The 21,178-nt window shown below is 40.4% G+C and overlaps 2 protein-coding genes across 8 annotated transcripts in view; one reads left to right on the forward strand and one right to left on the reverse strand.

The window, feature by feature from the left end:
- The window catches only part of LOC141917788 (single-stranded DNA-binding protein 2-like), a 294,301-nt gene that overhangs the window by 206,402 nt on the left and 66,721 nt on the right, over positions 1 to 21,178 (forward strand). For 3 of the 7 annotated variants that reach the window (XM_074811311.1, XM_074811312.1, XM_074811313.1), the window contains exon 5: positions 17,606 to 17,695. The exons of 2 other annotated variants lie outside the window; for them this stretch is intronic. In XM_074811311.1, coding sequence (XP_074667412.1) covers positions 17,606 to 17,695 — 90 coding nt within the window. Of the gene's footprint in view, positions 1 to 16,915; positions 16,931 to 17,604; positions 17,696 to 21,178 lie in introns of those variants that run through there. 2 more of the 7 variants (XM_074811317.1, XM_074811316.1) reach the window with 2 other exon arrangements.
- LOC141917790 (uncharacterized) overlaps positions 1 to 21,178 on the reverse strand; it is a 318,604-nt gene that overhangs the window by 135,199 nt on the left and 162,227 nt on the right. The window lies entirely within an intron of this gene.

The following is a 21,178-nucleotide window of genomic DNA, read 5'->3' on the forward strand; positions in this document are numbered from 1 at the left end:
AAAAATAAAATTGTTTTACTATCAATATTAGCATTTCCCCCTCAGATAGCTAACTATATGGGTGTCCCGATGGTCCACGGAAGGACAGGACAATAGAGAAAGCTCAAGCTCAGTGGGATAGCTGTTTGCATAAGGGGTCAGTGTGCGTGAATCATCATTCTTACAAAAAAGGAGGTACCTTGACTCCACTTTATATGTCTAGAGTTTGCAGTCAGTGTGGAGGAATCGCCATAACTACCCTTGATATAGTATACTTCACATTTGCTAGCAGCAATGGTTAATGATTATGCTAGTAGCTATAGTCACCATATGGGAACAATTGTGAGGTCAAGCAAGAAGAACAATCTTTGATCTCCAAACCCTAGAAAATAGGTAGAACATCCTGGACCATAAAGACAATGTCTGGGATTGCACTGAGGATGAGTTATTTGACAACTTGTCAAAGTCACTATTCACTTACTTAACTTGGCAATGAAACTAACTTTTGAGTGTCCAGAAAGTGAACTACCTTCATTATAATACTAAAAACCACACCCACAGGTCAAAAAGACCCCTGCCCAGGTTAAGACCCTTCCCCTGAGCATGCATAGTAGTAGAAGCATTAAGGTAAGCCGTATTAGAATTGTATGTTAATCACTAACCAATCAGTATCTAATAGGTGTGTTATGGAAAAGTACTAACTTCTGATTTTTGTGTATAAAAGGATCATGAAAACCTGCTGTTGGTGTGCTTGATTTGTGGAAAAGTCCATCGAGCACCCAGGCCTGAATAAATACAATATCTCTCCTGAGCGTGTTAAGATTGGGTTATTGCACACCAGGCACGAATACGCTTTTTTGGGTAACACAAACAATAACACCTGAATGTACTCTTTCTTGAGCAGAGGAGCAGTTTCATCATGATGTGAATTCTGCAGTTCAGCTCCTCTGAAATAGCATTTTGGTTTTTATCCGTATGCTTTCTTTTTCAGCCTACTACCTATAGAGACAAAAATCCAATTTGGATAGAGAAGAAATTACTGAGGTTGGCTGTGATTTTTTTCTGAAGGTATGCAGATATTGCCAAGACTGCTAAGGATAACCTCAAGCATCTCTAATTTGCATTTCATATTCATATTTCCATTTCATATTTCAGTAGAAAATTGTCTGAAAACATTTGAAATTTTACTCTTCTTTTTTAGATTTTCATAAAGAAATAGGAAAAGACAAGTATTCAGCTTTTAAGTATAGTTCTGTTCAGTTCTAAAACAGAACAGACAATAATTTGATAGTTTAGCATATTTCCATATTTAAAACACAAGTTATTTTTGCACTTTTCCTTGTTTTATGAAAAAAAAATAAGTCTGTTGATACCTTTGTATAATCACAATTTTTAATAACTTCCAATAAATATTAACGGTTTATTTTAAAATAGCTTTTCTTTATAATCATGCTTTAGAGAAATCCTTCACTGGAATTTGTGTTATAAATAATCCAAGGGAAGAAGAGCCAAGAGATAGGACTGAAATGCTGTCTTTGCACAAGACTTTGAAATCTTTATTCATTGATAGCAAAAGTTTCCTTAAAAATCCTTTCTGTTATGCTTAACAGTTTATTTCCAAACTAATTTATAGTTTTCAGTTCCATAATAGAATTTTACTATATCAGCTGAGTAGAATGAAAACCCCAGATTGGACACTGGGATACAGTAAAGCAAAGTATAATCCTACTTCAGATATAGAGAACCTCTACTTACAGCAAGGCTGTTTTGGAGGTAGGATTGCTACATGGGGAGAGAAGAATTATCTTTTAGGCAGATGGATTCTCAGAGTATACCATATTAGTGAACAGCTTTGATACTTCAAAGTAAACTGACTCAAACACAATTTTTTTTCAGAAGATGAAATGTGATTCTTTTTCTTCTGATAACAGATCTATAACTTGGATATTAATAGAATTATTATTATAGTTCACTATATATTTTTTATCACTCATGATGATGTACAAGATGGACTGAACAGAAGTACAATTTTGGAATCCAAGTCAAACTGTAAGGAGTTGCAATTTGAGAAAAACTGATCAGTTATAAAGAATACCTTTTACAATTACACTTTTAAGACTATTACTGCAGTGTGAGTGCCTTTCTGTTACAGAACAGAAATTAAACATTGTAGATCTATATATATCAGTGAAACTATACTAAGGATTGATTAGGTCTTTTGAGCTAGATTTTTCAAATGGCTTGCTTGGATGGATGTGATGAATCTGCCTTTTGGGGCAAGATCTTAAAATCATTCTAAATAGACCGTGTCTGTTCAGTCCAAATCTGAATATGGTTCTTGTGTGTACAGCTGAAAATTCAAGGGCTCTACAGAAGGGATAATAATTTTTTGCTAGTTCTTTTAATTTTTTTGTTCAGAACTGTGAGTAGTTTTCTGTTCTATCTTAAAGAAAATGAGAAGGTTTTTTAGTGGAGAATTAATGTAGTATGTCTTAATATTTCATTGTCTGATTTGTAGTAGGTAAAAAATAATGAAGTACTATCATAGTAACTGGCTAATAACTTAGAAATACTCGATAAGTTACAAGCTGAAGTGTTTACAAAAGGAAATTTGTTGATCTTGTTACAATATTGACAGTACATCAGGCAGTGAATCTGTCAATGACTAGGGGGTAAATTAAATTGTAAATAATAATCATTGATCATTTGTCTTTCCAGGGGAAAAAAAATAAAAATTAAAATCCCTTGTCATGAACTTGTAAAAATAGTACTGAATATTTATCCTATGTCCTTCAGTGGAAAAAAAAAAAAAAAGAAAGGCAAGTTTTTAATTGTTCTCCCAAAGAAGACCACATATTTGTATGAAAAATATTCTGTAAAATATAATAAAATTTAATATGTCCTTTTTGCACATCTGTTCATCTGTTTTTTATCTGTTTGCATAAAGCTGGAGAATGCATGAAATTCTGTGAATTAGAAGGTATAGAGAGAATCTGAAGTGATAGAGGAGCCAACATGGAGAGGTGCTCTGTTGGATCTCCTCACCAACAAGGAGGGACTCATTGGGGATGTGAAGATCTAAGGCAGCCTTGGCTGAAGTGACCATGTGATGGTGGAGTTCAGGATTCTGAGGGCAGGGAGGTGAATTGAAAACTGGCTGAATGGCCGGGCCCAGAGGGTGGTGATCAGCAGCGCAAAGTCTAGTTGGAGGCCACTGACTAGCGGTGTACCCCAGGGGACAATACTGGGTCCAGTCCTGTTTAACATCTTCATTCATGATCTGGATGATGGGGCAGAGTGTACCCTCAGCAAGTTTGCAGATGACACAAAACTGGGAGGAGTGGCTGATACACCAGAGGGTCGTATAAGCAACTCAGGGCTCAGGGAGGATCTTATTAATATATATATATACCTGAAGGGAGGGTGCAAAGAGAATATAGCCAGGCTCTTTTCAGTGGTGCCCCGTGAAAGGACCAGAGGCAATGGGCACAAACTGAAACACAGGAGGTTTCATATAGCCATGAGAAAACACCTTCTGTGAACATGACTGAGCACTCGAATAGTTTGCCCAAGGAGGTAGTGGAGTCTCCTTACATAGAGATATTCAAAAACCATCTAGACATGGTCCTGGGCAACTGGCTCTAGGTGGCCCCTGCAGGGGGAGGTTGGACAAGATTACCTCCCTTCCAACCTCAACCATTCTGTGATTCTGTATTCTTTAAGATAATAAGTAGTAAGTAGGTAATAAGTGGTTAGATTTTTGGTGCAGTGTATATATCCATGCTTTCATGACACAACAACCTGAAAGCTGTGTTAAACTAAAAAAAAAAAAGTTGGAAAAGGGAGGGTATGAGAAAGTAATGAAGACAGTTGCCTTTTGAATTATTTTGCTGTTAATCCTCCTATTTTGGTGCATCAAAGACTGTCACAGCTAAACATAATGGCCTCTACTAGTCTTCTGTTCCTGTGTTTATTTACAGTTCTTTTAATTTGCATCACTGGCTGTGATGAATTAAGCAATACTGTTTTGGAGAGGCATTTGATTTTCCTATGAACTTGTACATTCATCTCATAGCTTTCAACTGACTAGCAGAGTCTTATTTAAACTTAGTATGAATTTTAAACATGGGGTTCAAGGAGATATCTACCAGATATTAAATATTTTCTGCTTTTCCTGCCAATAGTATGCTGTTATCAGTGTTAAAAACTTAGTACTAACAGCAGCTGTAGTTTTCCTGTGTTCTCCTTACATGTCTCTGCTTCAGTCAAAGTCTTTGTAAAAAGCCTGACAAGATCAAGCCACCCGGAATGCTGAGTCTACTTTTCCCAGTGCTAACCAAAGGTTCCTCTCTTAATACTTTACACGCTGTCTGTCTGTAGCTACCTATTACCTCTGCTTTGGACTTAAACTGTGAATTTATTCATCAGGATCATCTCTTTGTTCCCTGTCTACAAAGCATAGGACAGTGAGGTCCTGTTCTATCACTTGGTAATTTTGCTTATCAATATACTTATTGATAACAATAGCAACACATAAAATAAATATTAGGTCATGTTGTGAAATAAAATTATGACATAGTATTAAAAAGAGTTCATGTTCCCTGTTCAGCTTGTGTAAATTACCTATGTATTAATGTCATATGAACATAAACAAAATGACCTGAAATCTTAAACATTGCTTTTGTTAATTTTATTGAATTGATTGTTTTAATATCCTCCATGAGAGAATATTTTTAGTATGGTTATCAAATATTTTGGTTGCATATGTATATATGACAAAATTATATTGATATTCCTATACCATAATTTTAAAGACATCTAAATTCATTTAGATTAGAAAGCTCATTGATTTTTAAAATAAAATGATAATTGGTTTATTTATTAGATATCAAAATTATCCTTAACATGAGGTTAAGTGCCAATTGTATCTATATTTGAGTAGTTGAGCTTGAGAAGTGAATTATGTCTTAGTCACATTAAGGTTTAGATTAAATGTAAAATGATACTCCATATATAATACAGGTAGATTTTTAATGAAAATATCACTCTTGATGAAAAATATAAATTTCAGAGAAATGGATTTAAGTGTTATTATTTCTGAAGATCTTGCCAAAATTCTCATGACCTGACCTCTCTGAAGCACGGATTTAGAAAGAGGAATGAAAGCTTAAGTATGTCTGGCATTACTTACAGTAGTTCAAAGTACATCAAAAGCCTTTTCTGATTCTCATTCAAAATCAGATATGACATTTTGGATTAATCTAAGAAAAGCTTTCAGGTTTATTATTAAAGTGATTAGAGTCTCAGCAAAAGGAATATGAATGGTAGGAGTTCCTACACCATGTAATATTTTCAGTAAATGCTGCTATAGACTTCAGAGTTCTGAGATCTATAGTAAACATGAAGTTTCTTAGGTATTTTTGTTTGTTTGTTTTTTCTTCAGAAAAATGGTGCATACAATTTATTAATACCGTCTGCAGCCAGTTTTGCAACTGGATGTTTTTGCTCAGTCCATTCATTCAGTTTGTCGGACTCTCAGAAAAACAGGTAGAAGTTTGTTCTTCCAGGATGTTCTCTAAATCACATTTTTGCTAGAAATTTTTACTAGTATGATGAATTTTACATATTTGCACTGATATTGCTAATTCTCTTCAATATGTTCACTCTGGACTGTCTTTACTAATGCAATGCATTCATGATGCATCACATTCTTTCAGAGTCTAGGGGTGTATCTCCACGTTTAGATGAAAATTCAGTTTGGAGATCAGTTAACTCCAAGGAGGTAAAATATCTCACAGTTGTTTGAGGAGATGCACCTTGTGTTTGCTCTATTTTTATCATGGGAGCAATCACTTTAATGTTATTTTCTTCTCATGGATAATCTGAATTATCATCATGAAGAAGATCAAGAGGGTGGAGATCAAGCCAGATATCTCCTGACCTTTCATGGTCCTTGGTATACATAACAGCCATCACTTAAACAGGGTCTATTTGAGTAGACTGTAGTAAGTAATCCCTACACATGTGGGCATTGGCTATGATATGAGGCTGAAATTTTGATTCTAAGAATCTATTCTGACTTTCTAGTAGTGTACATCATGTTTTATACATCATGTTATCTTTTATTACTGTTTCTTTTTCTCTTTCTAGCATACTGTTCTTACATACCTCCTTGTCCTGGTTCAGCTAGGATAGGGTTAAGTTTCCCCAGCAGTGGGGGGAAGCTCTAGCCCGGTTATTCAATACCATGCTGACGTCACCTCCTGGCGCCCAAGCGTGGGAGCGCGGGAGAATCAGTGAACGCGTGTGTTGTGCGATCTCTCTCTCTCACTGCTGTATCGGTAGATATCTTGCTCTGTTCATTGTTATTACTGTTATTGTTATTGTTGCTGTTTGCTGTGTTGCTGTTGCACTGTTGTATTAAACCTCTCTTATCTCAGCCCTGGGGCTTTGTATTTCACTCCCTTTGTGGGGGAGGGGCAGTGGCTGTGTGGTCTCACACCCCGGCAGGGACTAAACCACCACAGCAGGCCACACAGATCACAGACAGACACTCAGAGCACGCATGAACACAGACTAAATACAGACTAAACCACCACACTCCTCTTCTATCTTTTCCACTACAGCTCTCAAGCAACTTTCTAACAAACAGCACAAGCCTGATTTCCCCTCTCTCTTCAACTTTTTAGAACCATTCCATTTTTCAAATTAATACCAAATATTATTGGGATCACTACAATGTTCTTATACCCATGAAAAATTCCAATAAGGATTTATCCATCCCTCTTTTTCACATTTCTCAGCTAGCTTTTTCCAGCCTTTGTTACTATTCATAATGATTTATATCCTCTAAATGGTAGTGGTCCTGTCTGTAGCTGGTCTTATCACTACCCTTCCTTACTCACAGCACTAGTCGCCTCTCGAGATTCAGACACGCTGAATCGTGACAAACTCACTCAAGTTTGTTGAAGGGGGAGCATTGCCAAGAACAAATGCCACCACACTGTCTGCAAGCTCCCAATTTATTACCACTTGTTTACATAGGTTCATTTCTACTTCTACATCCTACTGACCTTCAGCTTTTGTCTGTTTACTGCTCACATGCTCTCCACGCTTTTTGCTGGTGGTGTTCCGACCTGCTGCTTCTCACACTCACAATTTGGTGTTCTGTAATGTTGCCTCATTTATCCACAATCATTCTTCTAACCTAAAGGTCAGTTTACATTTTGCTAACCACCAATTCTTAATTCCCACAACAGATCAATATCAAGGTCGCAAAAAATTACAATATGATAATTAGCAACAATACAAGTATAGGATGTAACATCAGTTACGGTACATTGGTAGCCACCACTGAGTGCTGCTGTACATGAACTGGAGTTGAAGGTGGCCGAGCGGTATGCCACAACTAATGTTCCCAATGTGTTCTTCTTGATTTGTTTAGCAGCAGAGTGCAGGCCAGTTTACGTTCATGTGGAGGGGTGTCACAGAAACAAAAAATCATAGAATGGTTGAGGTTGGAAGGGACCTCTGAAGGTCATCTGGTCCAATCACCCTGCTCAAGCAGGACCACCTAGAGCTGGTTGCCCAGAACCATGTTCACAAAGCTTTTTGAGTATCTCCAAGGAGGGAGACTCCACAACCTCTATGGGCAACCTGTGCCAGTGCTCAGTCACCCTCGCAGTCAAAAAGCGTTTCCTGATGTTCAAGCAGAACATCCTGTGTTTCCATTTGTGCCCACTGCATTTTGTCCTCTCACCGGGCACCACTGAAAAGAGCCTGGCTCCATCTTCTTTACACCCTCCCTTCAGGTATTTATATACATTGAGATCCCCCCCTGAGCCTTCTCTTCTCCAGGCTAAACAGTCCCAGCTCTCTCATCCTTTCCTCATAGGAGAGATGCTACAGTCCCTTCATCATCTACATGGCCCTGTGCTGGACTCTCTCCAGTATGTCCATGTCTCTCTTGTACCGGGGAGCCCGGGAACTGGACACAGGACTCCAGGTGTGGCCTCACCATTGCTGAATAGAGGGGAAGGATCACCTCCCTCGACCTGCTGGCAACACTCCTTCCAATGCAGCCCAGGATACCGTTAGCCTTCTTTGCAGCAAGGGCACATTGCTGGCTCATGTTCAACTTGGTGTCCACCAGGAGCCCCAGGGCCTTTTCGGTCAAGCTGCCTTCCAGCTGGGTGGCCCCAGCATATACTGGGGTTGTTCCTCCCCAGGTGCAGGACCTTGCACTTCCCTTTGTTGAACTGGATGAGGTTCCTGTCAGCCCATTTCTCCAGCCTGTCGAGGCACCTCTGGATGGTAGCACAACCCTCTGGCCTATCAGCCACTCCTCCCAGTTCTGTATTATATACAAACTTGCTGAGGGTACACTCTGGCCCATCATCCAGATCATTGTCCTGGCAGGCAAAAGGGCCAACCATGCCCCAGGGTGCATCAAGCACAGCATAGCTGGCCGGTCGAGGGAGTCCCACTCTACACTGCACTGTGGCAATTTTGGGCACCTCAATATAAGAAGGACATCAAACTTTTAGAGTGTGCCCAGAGGACGGTGACCAAGATGGTGAAATGTCTCGAGGGAAAGACTTACGAGGAGTGGCTGAGGTCACTTGGCTTGTTCAGCTTGGAGAAGAGAAGCTGAGGGGTGCCCTCATCACAGTCTACAACTTCCTCAAGGGGGGCAGCGGAAAGGGAGGTGCTGATCTCTCTCTGGTGACCAGTGATGTACTAATGTACTAATGTACTAAACTAATGTTTACTAATTTTATAAGTATCATTAATATTACAATGCAAATGATTTCCTGCTACTGTATGTACCAACATATTCTCATTAAAGACTTTAGGAATGACAGGAAATCAGCACAAATGTATTATTTCTGTATGAGTGGCCCTCATCTGTCCAGTTTCTAGCAATTGGAATATTAACTCATCTGTAGCTGCATTATAATAAGGGACTTCAATGGTTTTAGGCCATCCCCCTTTGAGTTTATCTCTAGTCAGGCAACATTCATTCCAAGGTTTGTCCTTGACTACTTCCAATAGCTATTCAAATCTGACATAACCTGATATACTAGTTAAGTGAAACACAATATAATAAAAAGGAGAGATGACTTCTTTGGTGGTTAGTAACTGGGATCATCGAAATACATTAGTATGTCCCCAGAGGTGCCAAGTGCCTTGACAGTCTTGTACTGAAGTTTGTAAAGCTGTTGATAGCCAGCTTGCAGTCATTCTGGTTACACCAGCTTCACTTTCTCCCGATACTGACACTTTATTTGCTACGGTTTCAATATCAAACGAATTCAATATTTCTGTTCCCTTACTAATTCCACCCAACAAAGTTTGGATGACATCTCTCTTAGTTCTGTGTCCTATTGGTCTAGGATTTTCTAGCCACCAGTCATAGAGAAGGTCACTATAATCACAGAATCACAGAATCATCTAGGTTGGAAAAGACCTTGAAGATCACCTAGTCCAACCGTTAACCTAACAATGACAGTTCTCAACTACACCATATCCCTAAGCGCTATGTCAAGCCGACTCTTAAACACCTCCAGGGATGGGGACTCCACCACTGCCCTGGGCAGCCCATTCCAACGCCTAAGAACACATTCTGTAAAGAAATGCTTCCTAATATCCAGTCTAAACCCTCCCTGGATCAACTTGAGGCCATTCCCTCTTGTCCTATCGCTTGTTACTTGGTTAAAGAGACTCATCCCCAGCTCTCTGCAACCTCCTTTCAGATAGTTGTAGAGGGCGATGAGGTCTCCCCTCAGCCTCCTCTTCTCCAGACTAAACAACCCCAGTTCCCTCAGCCACTGCCCATAAGACCTGTGCTCCAGACCCTGCACCAGCTTCGTTGCTCTTCTTTGGACACGCTTGAGTAATTCAATGTCCTTTTTGTAGTGAGGGGCCCAAAACTGAACACAGTCATCGAGGTGCGGCCTCACCAGTGCCAAGTACAGGGGTAAGATCACTTCCCTGTCCCTGCTGGCCATGCTATTTCTGATACAAGCCAGGATGCCATTGGCCTTCTTGGCCACCTGGGCACACTGCTGGCTCATGTTCAGCCGGCTGTCAATCAACACCCCCAGGTCCCTCTCTGACTGGCAGGTCTTCAGCCACTCCTCCCCAAGCCTGTAGCGCTGCTGGGGGTTGTTGTGGCCCAAGTGCAGCACCCGGCATTTGGCCTTATTGAAACTCATACAGTTGGCCTTAGCCCATCACTCCAGCCTGTCCAGATCTCTCTGCAGAGCCTCCCTACCCTCGAGCAGATCAACACTCCCACCCAACTTGGTGTCATCCGCAAACTTACTGAGGGTGCACTCAATCCCCTCATCTAGATCATCAATAAAGATGTTAAACAGGAGTAGCCCCAAAACCGAGCTCTGGGGGACACCACTCGTGACCGGCCGCCAACTGGATTTAACTCCGTTCACCACAACTCTTTGGGCCCGGCCATCCAGCCAGTTGTTTACCCAGAGAAGCATGTGCCCATCCAAGCCACAAGCAGCCAGTTTTGCCAGGAGAATGCTGTGGGAAACGGTGTCAAAGGCCTTGCTAAAGTCAAGGTAGACACCATCCACAGCCTTTCCCTCATCCAATAAGCAGGTCGCCCTGTCGTAGAAGGAGATCAGGTTAGTCAATCAGGACCTGCCTTTCATAAACCCATGCTGACTGGGCCTGATCATCTGGTTGTCCCACGTGTTGTTTGTTGGTACTCAGGATGAGCTGCTCCATCAGCTTCCCGGGCACCGACGTCAAGCTGACAGGCCTGTAATTTCCCGGATCATCCTTCCGACCTTTCTTATAGATGGGTGCCACATTGGCCAGTTTCCAATCTGTCAGGACCTCCCCGGTCAGCCAGGACTGCTGGTAGATGATGGAAAGTGGCTTGGCGAGCACCCCAGCCAGCTCCTTCAGCACCCTTGGGTGTATCCCATCCGGTCCCATAGACTTGTGTGTGTCTATGTGATGCAATAGGTCACTGACTGTCTCCTCCTGGAATGCGGGGGGGTCGTTCTCCCAGTCTCTGTCTCCTGGCTGAGGAGGCTGGATTCCCTCTATACAACTAGTCTTGCTATTAAAGACTGAGGCAAAGAAGGCATTAAGCACCTCAGCCTTCTCCTCATCACTTGTTACCATGTTTCCTCCTGCATCTAGCAGGGGATGGAGGCTCTCCCTGGTCTTTCTTTTGCTGTTAATGTACTTATAGAAACATTTCTTGTTACCCTTGACTGCTGAAGCCAGATAAATTTCCAGCTGGGCTTTAGACCTCCTGATTTCCGCCCTGCATAGCCTCACAGCCTCTTTGTAATCACTGTGAGTGGCTAGTCCCTTCTTCCAAAGGCTGTAAACTTTCCTTTTCTCCCTGAGTTGCAGCCAAAGCTCCCTGTTCAGCCAGGGTGGTCTTCTCTGTCATCGGCTTCTCTTACAGCACCTGGGGACCGCCTGCTCCTGAGCCATTAAGACTTCCTTCTTAAAGAGTGCCCAGCCTTCCTGGACCCCTATACCCTTCAGGATCGTCTCCCGAGGGATTCTGTCAAGCAGGTTCCTAAACAAGTCAAAGTCAGCCATTTTGAAGTCCACGATGGCAGTTCTGCTGCCCCCTCTCCTGGCCTCTCTAAGAATAGAGAACTCTATTATTTCATGTTCACTGTGCCCTAGTCGTCTTCCAACCACCACATCATCCACCAGTCCTTCTCTGTTCACAAAGAGGAGGTCCAGCAGGGCACCTTCTCTGGTCGGTTCTCTCACCAGCTGTGTCAGGAAGTTGTCTCCCACACATTCCAGGAATCTCCGGGACTGGTCCCGCTCTGCTGTGTTGTATTTCCAGCAGATGTCTGGGAAGTTAATGTCTCCTGCAAGAACAAGGGCAAGCGATTGTGAGATTTCTCCTAAATGCCTATAGAATATTTCATCCACCTCTCTGTCCTGGGTGGGTGGCCTATAGTAGACTCCTACTACAACATCTGCCCTGTTGGCCTTCCCCCTGATTCTAATGCAAAGACAATCCACCCTGTCTTCACTATACTTGTACTCAAAGCAATCATAACAGTCCCTAACATACAGCGCCACCCCACCACCTCTTCTTCCTTGTCTATCCCTCCTAAAGAGCTTGTAGCCATCAATTGGCGCACTCTAGTGATGGGAGACATTCCACCATGTTTCTGTAATAGCACAAGCCTTAATCCATGTGCTAGTGCCCACATTGTTCAAGTTCAAATGTATGCTCATTGGCATTAATATTGGAGCCATGGGCTCTTGTCCATCATGCAATTGTATTAAGTGGGGGGTACTTTTGTTAAAAGGTTGTTTGGGATGTTTTATAAGATACAGAATCATGAACAAGTGGCATCTTAATTTTGTCTATTCACATTGACTTGCCTATTGGTTATTACTGGTGTTTATGGAAAAATTGCTGTATATTATTTTATTGTTCTCATTGTTTATAGTTAAAGTGCAATTCTTATGAGCCACTAAACTATGATTATTCACCTTATATGACTGTAATACCCATTTCATTTTTTTATTAAAAGCATATGCAGCTTCCCATCCAGTGTTATCACTGTAAAATTAAGGTTAACTTCATATCTTAGGGTTGGTGTAACATTAACACCTACTATCAGTCCTTGACATCATGTTAATACAGATGGTATTCCTCCTGTAACTGCAGTTTCAAGGATGGGTTGTGACTGGTGTTCAACACCTGAGTTGTTCCATGGTGTCACGTCCTGCTCAGATGAGGGAGACAAGTGACTCAGATTTGTAAATCCCCAACAGAGTGGACAACGGTGAGACAAGTCTCAAAGTCCAGACATTTATTAATTTCCCACAATGTACTAATTGGATATACGATAACTGATTAAGTATATAACGAGTTATGAAAAGCAATACAGTATGCCTTGCATTTCTTAATGGTAGTGAAGGAAAAGGGGAAAAAGGAAAGGAGGGAGATGGAGAGAATAGAGGAACAGAGATCACTGATCTGGGTTCCTGTGTCAATCCTGCTAGTGAGGGTTCCAGGAGGCATCTGTCTTCTTTGCTTCACTCTCTGAACCGGCCCCCCCTCGCTTGCTCCCCCTCGATTTATACCCACTTTCCTTGGGTCCGTCCCCTAGGTCGACCCACATACCTACGTATCCCATGTATGGGGAGGGGTAAGGTGCTTCATGGGATGATGTAATTAGCATGATCTTGTTAGTCTTCGTTAGCATATCCAGGGGTATTAACTTTAATATGCATTTCGTGGATAATGAAGCAAAGGTCATTCACCAGACAGATGGCCCTTGAAACTTGACCAGGTGCATCAGAGCAGAGCCGTCCTGTCTCCACAGGGCTCCCCCTTCCAGCTGCATCCTGTGTTATTCGGGCAGCCTTATCAGCTTCGACCTCCACACTATCCACCCTGTGACTATAGTTTCATTGCTTGCAAGTGTTTGAGACATTCCTTAGCTCAGAGGGCCTCCACTCCCTCTGCTATCCTTTATCTCTTTCTCAGGCTGTTTTTCTCAGTCCTTGTTTCTCGCAGGCCTGTTTCTTTCAGGACCTGTGTTTACAAGTTGTCTCTCACACAGGGGCAATGTGAAAAGGCAGAACCTGTTAGAGACAGATCGGGTGTATGTTCCAGTTATCCATATTTCCACAGTGATAAGGTAGTCCCACATTTTCCTGTAAAAGAAGACATCTAGGTCTTGGACATAATCGAAGCCTAAATTTTTGTTAACTTACTCCCTTTAGTGTCTACAACATTCCATACTCCTTTTCCTTTGTAGAGGAAAACAGTCACTCATATCCATCCCTGAGTTGGGTGTTTAACTATAACCTCATCTCCAGAACTTCAATAGGGTTTCACTTCTGTTTTAACAGGAATTCATGCAGCTACTGACATGAATCCCTTATCTATGGGAGTTCCCATGGGAATTTGCCGCTTATTTAGCCATCTTACAACTCCCCACAAATGGATTACCCACTTAGAGGTATGAATAGATTTGCTCTTGTGTAGCTGTTGCTTTAGTAGTCCATTCCATTGTTTTACTATCCCATTACTTTGAGGTAGATATGGTACATGAAAAGGCCATTGTACTCCATTTGAAGCTCACCAAGTTTGCACTCTTTTATTCTTAAAATGTGATGAATTATCAAATTGTATTTCTCTGAGAAAAGGAAAAGTAGCAAACCACTGGTTTAAACCAGCAATGGTTGCTAGACCAGTTGCAGCTCTGGTGGGGTGCATGTTCCCCATACCACTAATTATTTCTTCTCTTGTGAGGATGTATTTCCAGCCTTCAGGTGTTTGCTTTAAGGGACTGATATAATCTACTTGCCAAGTTTCCCAGAGTAGTTTACATTCACTGAGATTGATAAACTGTTGTCTTTTTGATGTGTACTGTACCACTGTTTGACAAAAATGACACGAGTCTACAATTTGTTTTGCCAGAACTTCTGACACAGGCCATCCTCTCCTTGCAGCCTATTGAAACAAATCATAACTCCCAGTGTGTCCTAGCCATTCATGTAACCATTTACCTCACCATTCTGCCTCAGAATTTTGTACTACATTTATTCTAGCAAAATCATTGGCCATTTGATTCCACTTAGCCTCAAGGTTTTTAGATTTCTGGTGGGCAGATACATGTTCTATGGATTCTTAGATTGAGCTATATCATAAATATTTTTTCAATGTGATTTCCCCATGTCTCTACCATTTACTTGCCAATTCTTCTTCACCCAATTCTCTAGCCACTGGGTGGCACTGGCGCATACAGCATGAGTCCATATAGAAACAAGTGGCTCTTTGCTCCAGGGCCATCTCCACTGCTCTGTGCTCTGCCAGCTGGGCTGAGCCATCGTTTTCCTCTGTGAAAATTTCTCTGGTCTCTACCAATATAGCTGCCGCTTTGCTTCTCCATTGTTTCCCTATGCGCTGGGTGTTCCCATCTGTGAACCATACCCCAGATTTTGTCTCATGGTCCCAAGGCAGGGTGGAGGGTGGCTGGGAGTACTCCACAGGCATCCCGAGTTGCTCTACACACTCTTGATAGACTTTTTTCTTTATTCATCCCATCACTTGTCACCTGGTGATGTATATACATCAATATACATGCTGCACTGTATGTAGTGTTTTGTGCTACCTAGGGGTAACTACTTACCAGTTAAAATCGCTTTTAAAATAGGAATAGACACACATAATTTGATTTCCCTTTCTTGAGTTAATGGCTAATAGCACTTTCTCAAACAGAGTGTAGTTCTGTTGAGAGCCTTGCCAGGATTTAGAGCCAAAGGTAATAGGGTAATCCTTTTTAGTTTGCACATCTTGTTGCCATAATCCCCATTGATACCCCTTATCACCTATGCTTATATGTACTTTAAATGGGTGTGTAAGGTAGCTGGGTCCCATAGACCGGTAAATAAAATTTCATCTTTTAAAGCAGTTATTGCTTCATGATGTTTCTGTTCCCAGTTTCATACTGCTTTTTTCTTCAGCAAATCATACAGAGGTCTTGCTAAAATACTGAATTCAGGAATGTGTGACCTCCAAAACCCGAAGGTTCCTAACAAATCTCGCAAATCTTTTTTTATCAGAAGGTGCCAGAATGCTTTGTATCTCTGCTAATATAGATTTTGCCACATTTTTCCATCCTCCTATCCACAGAGTGCCTAAAAATGTAACCTCCTGACTTAGTCCTTGATGTTTTGAGTCGGGAATGTTAATATTTAATTCATGTAAATGCTGGACAATAATGTTCATACTTTGGTGAACCGTTTCCTCATCTGGTCCTCCAATTAGAATATCTTCTATATATTGTAAAATTGTTACTTCAGGTGGGAAGATGATTGATTCTAGCTCTTTAGCTAACATGGCATCGGCAGTGGTGGGGCTATATTTAAAATCTTGGGGTAAGTGATTAAAGGTGTATTGTATTCCACTCCAAGTAAAAGCAAACTTTGGTTTGTCTTGCTCTTGTATTGGGAACACAAAGAACATATCTTTTATATCTAACACTGCCAGTCACAGAAAAGCATGTTAATTTATTGTGTTAACTATATCTACTATGTTAGGAACAGCAGCCTTATAGTCAATAGTCATGTGCCATGTCCTGTCTGTTTTTTTAATGGGCCATATGAGGCTGTTATATAGTGAATGTTTGGGGTTTTTTTTCTATAATACCCCATTGCTTTATTTGCTTAATTCTGTCACAGGTTTTATGGCAGGAGCAGGTAGTTTATTCTGAGAAATGTTACCTGGTTTACTATTAGGCAGGAATGGGGCTATTTGTAGCAGATTTACAGGCTTAATCATATGGAGATTAGTTATTAACTAATTAGTTTTTAACTAAATCCTTCTGTAACCGGAGGACTGCCAGTTTCCCATTTGCCCCAGCTATATATCCAAGACTGTCCTTTCAGAATATCCATTCCCGGAATATTCCTTTTGCCCAATAACAACAGTTGTATGGTATGTCCATTAGACAATATTAATTTAGCCTGTACAACTGACCAGATAAGTGTTAATTGCACCATTAACACTTACTACTGAATTTGCTTCTTTCTTTAAAGGAGCTTTATCTTCATAATTATGTTGATCTATCATTGAAACTTGTGCTCCTGTATCAATCAAAATTGTTGTGGTGTACTTATCATTTACAGCAACCAACATTTCCAGACTGGCAATCATCTGTGCCTTATTAGGCTCACTTTGCATTGTGTGTGCATGAGTACTTTTACAAAAGACTGTAAGTCTTTATAGGTGATTCAGTCTTGTGCCTTAACAGAAACAAATTGCAGGAAGAAAGACTGTGGGAAATTAAAAGTGACTGAGGTTCCAATACATGACAACAATAATGATTTGGCTTTACTTTTTGTGATGGTCTCCTGCTTATAAATTTACAGAAGCAATATTCTTTACTTGCTTCTTCCATCTGAAGGATATGCAAAGGTAACTAATTTCATTCTTTGATTCACTTCTTAGAAATAACTTTTTTTTTTCTTTTCCTTTGCAAAAATCTAACCTGAATTCTTCTAATTTATCATGGTGGTTATTTTGAGGGTTGTTAAAATTATGAGTATTGCTCGTAGTATCATGAGCATTCCAAAATATGACAGAATCATGTTTTGAAGCTTGATATAATTCTGAAGGAATAGTAGTCTGCTGAAATTATCTTTAAAGTGCTTGAAAATTGCTCATGAAATGCATAATTTGATTTCCTTATGCTACATATATATCTGTATGCGTGTGTGGGAATGTTTATACACATAATACAAAAAAAGTGTGCAAGTTACATACCTGGTTGTGTATATATAGACACACTGAGATACGTTTTTTTAAAAAAACCTAGTCAAGATCTATCTAGTCAATACATATTTGTATGTCCATACAGTCTCTAGCATCCTTTCCCTCATCTTTAACAAATCATTCTGCTTGTATAAAATAAGACTAAACACTATACAATTTTAATTTACCTTTAGATGAAACAGTGACATTATGATATATCTGGAGAATTACTTTCTGCATTTTGGTCATGGCAGGTTTTCTGGGGATTTTTTTGTTTTGTTTTGTTTTTTATGCCTACCTTGCAATGACAAAGGTTTATTTTCCCTTTGTTCTTTTCAGAGTGCTGCAGCAGCTCCCAGTCCAGTGCTAGGAAACATTCCCCCAGGAGATGGCATGCCAGTAGGTCCTGTACCACCAGGTTTTTTTCAGGTATTCAGAAAAATTATGTTTACAGGAACTTTAGGATAGAAAATCTTCCATAATACTGTTTAAAAGCTTGTAGAAAAGGTCTTCTTCCAAACTATATGTCATTATACAGTACGATACTTGAAAGAGTTTTTTTAACAAAAGTAAATAGAAAGGAAGGGATCTTTCTAACCAACAAATATACAGTTTGTGGAATAGCACAGCACAACTCATTTCAAAATTTCAGGAATAAGAAACGGTGCCAGTTGATGGCTGGAGCTTGAAAATGCTTGAATATAATTTTATAACAATTTCTTATGATAAAATAGAATTGAATATTAGAATTGAAATAAAAACTTTGTTGGTCATGCCACAAACCAGACATTTAAGATGTTCAAATTTCAATGAAAGTTATACCTAGACAATTAAGAATATCCTACTGAGCATCTCTTTGCATTGAAGATCTCAACCCCAATGCCTAAAAAAAAGCAAAGAAATTAGAGCATATGTTTCCTCTCATAAGTTTTGTCATAAATGAAATTAAATAGCCAGTTACCACTTTGGATACTAGCAGCACAGAATACTAGGATGGAAAAAATTGCAACTTATAGTGTAAGGCCAAACTACAATTGTAGTCAAAGACTGGATAACTCATATGAGTGAGCTTGCATCTCCTGGTCACCAAATCTTTATTCTTTTTCTCCTCACTGGCAAACTCCCTCTGTGCAGCAGTAGGAGAAAATGCTGCTATGGAATTGAAACAGTCCTTTAAGATGGGGCAAAATAGAGATTTCCACTTCACATACTTGAGCTCATGATGTGAAAGGAACAATTCAGATTTCCAGGACCATTATGTGGGGAGAAGAACATTAAAGGAAGCTTCTGTTCATAAAAAACAAGTGTTGAAATCCAGGTAAAGATACAGGGTAACATCATTTTCCTTCTTCCATCAGATACATAGACAAAATAAGCTATTTAATCTGAAAAAAAGACATGTTTTACTCTCTTACATCTTAACAACTCTTTATTCTCTTATCAAAATGGTGTTTGTAAAATATGACAAGATATCAGCGGTCTTTATTTCATGTTTTTCTTCTGTATGTAAGTGACAACGGATTATTTGCGTGGTGTTCCTTTTCCCACAGTCACAGCAGTAAAGAGTGCTATGTTGCAGTGTTGATACCTACCTAGAGAAATCCAAAACCTGGCAAGAGCATTTTGTTTCCTTGATTGACTCAGAATCTGAAGTGCGTTTTTTAGAATCAGAATTGTAGAATAGTTTGGGTTGCAAGGGACCTTTAAAGGTCATCTACTCCAACCCCCCTGCAATGATCAGGGACACCTTCAACTAGATCAGGTTGCTCAAAGCCCCGTCCAACCTGACCTTGAATGTTTCCAGGGATGGGGCATCTTTCTTATTCTTCCTTATATCTAGTCTAAATCTACCCTCTTTTACTTTAAAACTGTTGTCCCTTCTCCTATTGCAACAGGCTCTACTAAAAAGCTTGTCCCCATCTTTCTTATAAGCCCCCTTTAAGTACTGAAAGACTGCAATAAGGTCTCCCTGAAGTCTTCTCTTCTCCAGGCTGAGCAACCCCAACTATCTCAGCCTTTCTTCACAGGAGAGGTGTTCCAGCCCCCTGATCATTTTTGTGACCTCCTCTGGATCTGCTCCAACAGGTCCATGTCTTTCCTGTGCTGAGGGCCCCAGAACTGGACGCAGTACTCCAGGTGGAGTCTCAATAGAGCAGAATAGAGGGGGACAATCACCTCCCTCGACCTGCTGGCCACGCTGCTTTTGATGCAGCCCAGGATATGATTTGCTTTCTGGGCTGTGAGCACACATTGCTGGCTCATGTCCAATTTTTCATCCACCAGTACCCCCAAGTCCTTCTCCACAGGGCTGCTCTCAATCCCTTCATCCCCCTGCCTCTATTGATACCAGGGGTTGCCCCAACCCAGGTGCAGGACCTTGCACTTGGCCTTGTAGAACTTCATGAGGCCCACTTGGGCCCACTTCTCCAGCTTGTCCAGGTTCCTCTGGATGGTATCCCATCCCTCAGGCATGTCAACTGCACCACACATCTTGGTGTCATCTGCAAACTTGCTGAGGATGCACTTGATCCCACTGTCTATGTCATTGATGAAGATATTAAACAGTACTGGTCACAGTATGGACCCCTAAGGGACACCACTCATCACTGATGTCCATCCAGACACTGAGCTGTTGACCACTCCTCTCTGGATGCAACCATCCAACCAATTCCTTATCCACCAAACAGTCCACCCATCAAATCCATGTCTCTCCAATTTAGAGAGAAGGATGTTGTGGGGGACCGTGTCAAAGGCCTTACAGAAGTCCAGATAGATGACATCTGTAGCTTTTCCCTTGTCCACTGATGTAGTCGCTCCATCAATACATTTGATACATGAATGGAAAGTGCAAGTACAAAATATCTTATTGTTGTCAGTCACAAAATCTTCAGGAGTTAGCAGATGTGAGGCCAATAGACAGGAAAAATTTCTGTGTTGTTGAAGATTCCTCCATAGGGGAAAGTCTTTCCTTTTCTCTTCCACTACAGCTTCCATTCCCTTCCCCAAAAAGGATCAGTATTGGCTTCATATTTCAGAAGAAAAAGATTTGTTTGTCAGTATCTGAATTCAGTCTTATTTGAAACCCCACAGCCAGCCTGTTCTTTTTCCAAGGCCTGGGACTGAAAATAAACTGAGAAAAATCTATTTTCACTGTAACATTTTGTAACATTAGAGTCATAATCAACTCAAAAATATGTCTGATGAATCTTCTGCAAGGCAGGTTTCAAGAACTGATCTACACAGTCCAATTAGTTTGGACTCCTCCAGAGATTACCATTCACCTGTTCTTAAAATTGCTGAGTCCTTGTCATTGTTATCTCCATAACATGCAAGACCTTAAATGAGTCCTTTGTAGCTTTAGTTGCTAGAAATCTACTTTTTTCAGCTGTCAAGAGACAGTTTTCTCTGTAGTTAAATGTTTAAGAATATATATAAAGAAATAACATTTTAGTTAGCAAATCCAACTGTAAGTTTGATAGCAAATATATTAATATGGATGGGAGCAATCCTGACAAAAGGAAGTTAAGTCAAAATTATGTCAGTTATATCAGTGTATGGAAACTATAAGGTGTGTATAAAGGAAATATGTACAGACAGTCCATGATAATGTGTTGTGGTGTTGGGATGAGTGTCTATTGTCAAGAAGCAGTTAATATCTCATTGTAATGCCTTCAGAGCTGAATCTTACCGATATCAGTTTATCTGAGAACAAGAAAATATATTGGCAGACATCAGCCCTATAATGTGGACCTTGAAAATTGAGGGACATCATCTGTTTCTTAAAAAGTAGGTGAAAAGACAAATGAGAAAGACAAAATGGGCAAAACATCCTACTTTCTTAATAGATGCTGTCTTTCCAGTACATCTTTGACTAGTAAATCAGTTTCCATATACTCTTCTGCAACTCCACTG

This window comes from Strix aluco, chromosome W (genome assembly GCF_031877795.1).
Source record: "Strix aluco isolate bStrAlu1 chromosome W, bStrAlu1.hap1, whole genome shotgun sequence".
In the NCBI taxonomy this organism is placed as follows: Eukaryota; Metazoa; Chordata; class Aves; order Strigiformes; family Strigidae; genus Strix; species Strix aluco.